This window comes from Sinocyclocheilus anshuiensis, unplaced genomic scaffold, assembly GCF_001515605.1.
Source record: "Sinocyclocheilus anshuiensis isolate Anshui unplaced genomic scaffold, SAMN03320099.WGS_v1.1 scaffold85, whole genome shotgun sequence".
Lineage (NCBI taxonomy): Eukaryota > Metazoa > Chordata > Actinopteri > Cypriniformes > Cyprinidae > Sinocyclocheilus > Sinocyclocheilus anshuiensis.
Genome location: NW_015536800.1, coordinates 2,223,378 through 2,227,286, shown reverse-complemented (window position 1 = coordinate 2,227,286; position 3,909 = coordinate 2,223,378). Strand labels below are relative to the sequence as shown.

Sequence of the window (3,909 nt, the reverse complement as noted above, 5' to 3'; positions counted from 1 at the left end):
TTAACAGGTTTTTACTGTAGCATTTTTACAGTCTTTTACCGTTAAATTCACGGTCATTTTTTACAGTGTGGGGAAGAGAGAGAGAGAAGTCACGGTATCCAGTCGGACTCGGGCCGAGAATTCTCACAAGGGCCAAGGGCCGGGCCCGTGCAGGGCTCTATTCGTTCCCTCGTTGCCCCCAAACTGCCCGGGCCACCTGCATACTGCATACCCTGCATAACCAGACGCTACGCCACTGATCTTATTTGTTCTTATCTGTTCATAAAAGTTTTATGTTTAATATAAGCGACTTTGTCATTGTAGCATTGTTGATGTTGTGTGTTTTTCATTAAGAGTAATATTGAATCAACCTTAAGAAGTAATTTTGTTTCAAGAACAGGAAAGACCTAACATTAAAGATCACAATAAGCGCTACAGATGTGAGAATGCGAGATTTGTTGCTGCTGAGGTAGACGCTCTCGCTCTTTCTCTGCTGTCTGTAGAAATTGTTGTTAATTCTTCATTTGGGAACGGCTGAGATGTTACAGGTTATAATATAATCCAAAAATCATGGCGACAAATGATTTTTTAAGTCAGTTTAATACGTTTAATCAGTTGAAACGACGTTCACAGTCAATTTGATTCAACTTAACTCATATTTAACCGTTGCTTCTTGTCATTATAGGCTTAGGCTACTTTTTTCAATGAATTTTAATGAATATACTAATTAATAAAATGAATATTATTTATTTTGTATTACATATTGTTCATTCATTTATTTTTAACACCGCACCCCCAGCACCCCCATTTTTTCGTGGGCTACACTCCAGGGGGTGCTGCAGCACCCCCAGCACCCCTACTTCCCGCGGTAATTCGTTTTAAGTGCGTGCACTCTCTCCGGGCGAGAGCAGCGTGTATCTGAGCGCGCGCGTCCGGTTTTGTGCGAGAGCAAGGGAAATCCGCGCGCGAGCGGAGAGATTCGCGCTCGCGCATTGTATTAATGTGCTTTCGCGCTACAATAATGCGCTCTCGACATTTGTCAGTAAAATAACGCCATATTCATCACACTAAAGATCTGTGAAGGAAAATTGCGCAGTTTATGTACATATCACTTCCTCACTGAGGCAAAAGTGTTTAGTGGAAGTTACATCATAATCGCTCTACTACGTGTACAGCAAGTGAGCTAATGCATCAAAGGTAAGATAATGGCTTTTCATGTCGTAATGATGCAACAAAAGCAGCACGGTTTAAAATCTCTCCGGCACACTTTGACAGTTTACCAAAAATACCTAAATTTTGTCATTGTTTCTGAACTCTCATGTTGCTTTCTTTCTTCAGTGGAATACAAATGGAGAAATTCTGAACAATGTCTTTTTCAAAAAGAAAATTATGACTGATACAATGTGAAACCTTCAAAATGGCAAAACCATTATCAAATATCATGATGGTCCAATAAGTCATGTACAGTATTACATTCCAAGTCTTCCAGAGCCATACTGTGTGGAACTGACCCTGAAAATCTTGACATCTAGTCTTCCATGGAGCAATCATGATATTTGTATGGATGTCTGATTTGTAGACAAATGATGTTTCAGGCTGATCTTTTCAAGAATCAGTTGATCTAATCGCTGCATTTCCCAGAATCACTGTAAGCCTACTGGTGCCAATGGTTTCTATTATCTACTTATGCTTTTGGGAAGCGCAGCCTTGAATGATTCACTCATGAATCGAAGTCCGTTCAGTTCACTGACTCTGATGTTGGTCTCAGATGTTGATCTTAGCGAAGGTTAGCAGTAGATTATAACTTACATTTGCATTGTTCCTCACTTTTGTTTGGCTTCAGAAGACTTGGAATATAACATACAAGAGTTAAGACTTTTACAGTACTTTTGTATCCTTTTTGAGGTTTGACATCTTTGGTCACCACTTACGGTCATGAAAAAGATACATCAGGACAATCTTTTTTTTAAATCAGAGGTTCATCAGAGATTAACACCACACCCCAGGTATCAAAACAGCCAAACAATACGATATATGCGATAATCTATGAAATATATGATCAATTATGTCAATTCAACATCATAAACCAGAGGTGTGGTGCCATTTTTCCCATAACTGGCACCATTTCCTTTTTCACTATTTCAAATCATAATTTTAGCCATCACTAGCTGGTCACATTTTCCTGCAATGTGACAAGTACATTGTTTTAAGTACAAATATTTCATGTAATTTCTCAATTAATGAGATCATAAAACCTTCCTGTATCATTCTAAAAGAATTTTGTCACACTGCAGAACATACTGTATCAGCTTCCCAAAAACATTCATACCAACTGCCCAGATATTTTGTATTAAATTTATATTTTAGTGCACTGTATACGGAACATCATGACAATTTCTCCAACATCAAATATAACAGCACAATTGATGCAATACACAGACTGTAGGCTACTATACTATTTATTATAAAAAAATTCCACATTTTACACATTAATGTACTAACAGATAATTGTAATGCAATCCACATTAATGAAAGCAATAATTGCAAGCACACTGGTATCTATTAGGAATGTTTAAAAGTTTAAAATGTTCCTAATAAAAAGCGATATTTGTTTTTGTCATTCAGTTAACTATTTGACTATACCATATGCACTAGCCTATTTATCACACTGAGAGAGTGTGAGGAAACAAAAGGCAGGGCTCGTGGTAACAGTTTAATCTTAATAGAAAACAGCTGGCGATGCATCTGTTGTGAAGTGGTACCAGCTCAGTACAAGCGCCCTGCTGTGCTCGACTGGAACCACACCAGCGATGCTTCCCATACCTGGAGCTGGAGTCAGACTCCACGTTATTATTGTTATCCTCGTCTCCAGGGGCAGGGGCGTCTTTTATACTCGTGGACTGCTGCTTCTGCTTCTGCTGCTGCTGCTGCACGAGCGGCTCCAGGCTCTCGCTGGAGCGAGAGTGAACCGGGAAGACCCAAGGTGCCGGCGGGGAGCTCCGGCACTCCTGCTGGCTCATGGACCGAGGACACGCGGAGGCACTAACTACCACCGCTGCTGCTGCCGCTGCTGAGTGCCCGCTATTTGGACCTGAATCTCCAAACTTTCGATTGTTGTTTATGTTGGAGGAAGAGTTGCCGTTACTCGAACTGGCACCGGCGTTAGAGTTACTGCAGCCGCCGAGAGAGGGCTGATCACCGCCGGATGAGGAGCCTCCTGTCCCCCGGCTGCTGCTGCTAAAGAGGTCTCCCGAAGGCTGGTTACCGGGAGAAGGAGGAGATGTGGGGTGGCCGAACCATCGCCAGCGGATGCGCAAGATCTGTTTCACGTCAAAGTCTTTCCTGGGATTCGACATTCCCGAGACTCCGGTAACGGGAGACGCGGGGACGGAACGACGAGCCTCGTGATCCGTGATTGTCTTGGTAACGGAGCACGCGTGCACTGCTGGCGAAGATCACGGAGACGACGTGTAGAGTGAGACCGAGTACGGAGGGGGAGAAGGAAATGCACACCTCTCTCTCCCTTTCTCTTTCTCTTTCTCTCTCACTCTCTCTCACGCACACACACACACACACACACACACACACAGAGCGAGAGAGAGCGAGAGAGAGCGCGGTAAAACCTCTAACATTTTTCAATAACCTGCGTACATTGATATAAAGACAATACTCAAGCTAACATGTCACCCAAATGTCAAATCAATTAACCTTATTGACAAGACTAGCCTATTTCATTGACATGATAAGATCAATATACACGATGATGTCTTCAGAACATTAAATTTGGAGTAGTCTATATCAAACAGATTATGAAGAATCAATAGCCTACTTTAGCAACCTTTACAATTAAAAGGTTTTCCAAATTCTCCTATGAGAGTTTACGGTCAATTTACGGTTGACATGCAGGTAAATATAGCCTAATATTTTGTA

General features: G+C 41.7%; 1 protein-coding gene across 3 annotated transcripts in view; it reads right to left on the bottom strand.

Annotated features, from left to right (window-relative positions):
* Positions 1-3,909, bottom strand: part of klhl5 (kelch-like family member 5) — a 71,281-nt gene that overhangs the window by 45,335 nt on the left and 22,037 nt on the right. Inside the window, exon 1 of one of the 3 annotated variants that reach the window (XM_016444222.1) lies at positions 2,803-3,513. The exons of the other annotated variants lie outside the window; for them this stretch is intronic. Coding sequence (XP_016299708.1) covers positions 2,803-3,335 — 533 coding nt within the window. The 5' untranslated portion in view covers positions 3,336-3,513. Of the gene's footprint in view, positions 1-2,802; positions 3,514-3,909 lie in introns of those variants that run through there. 3 annotated transcript variants of the gene reach the window in all.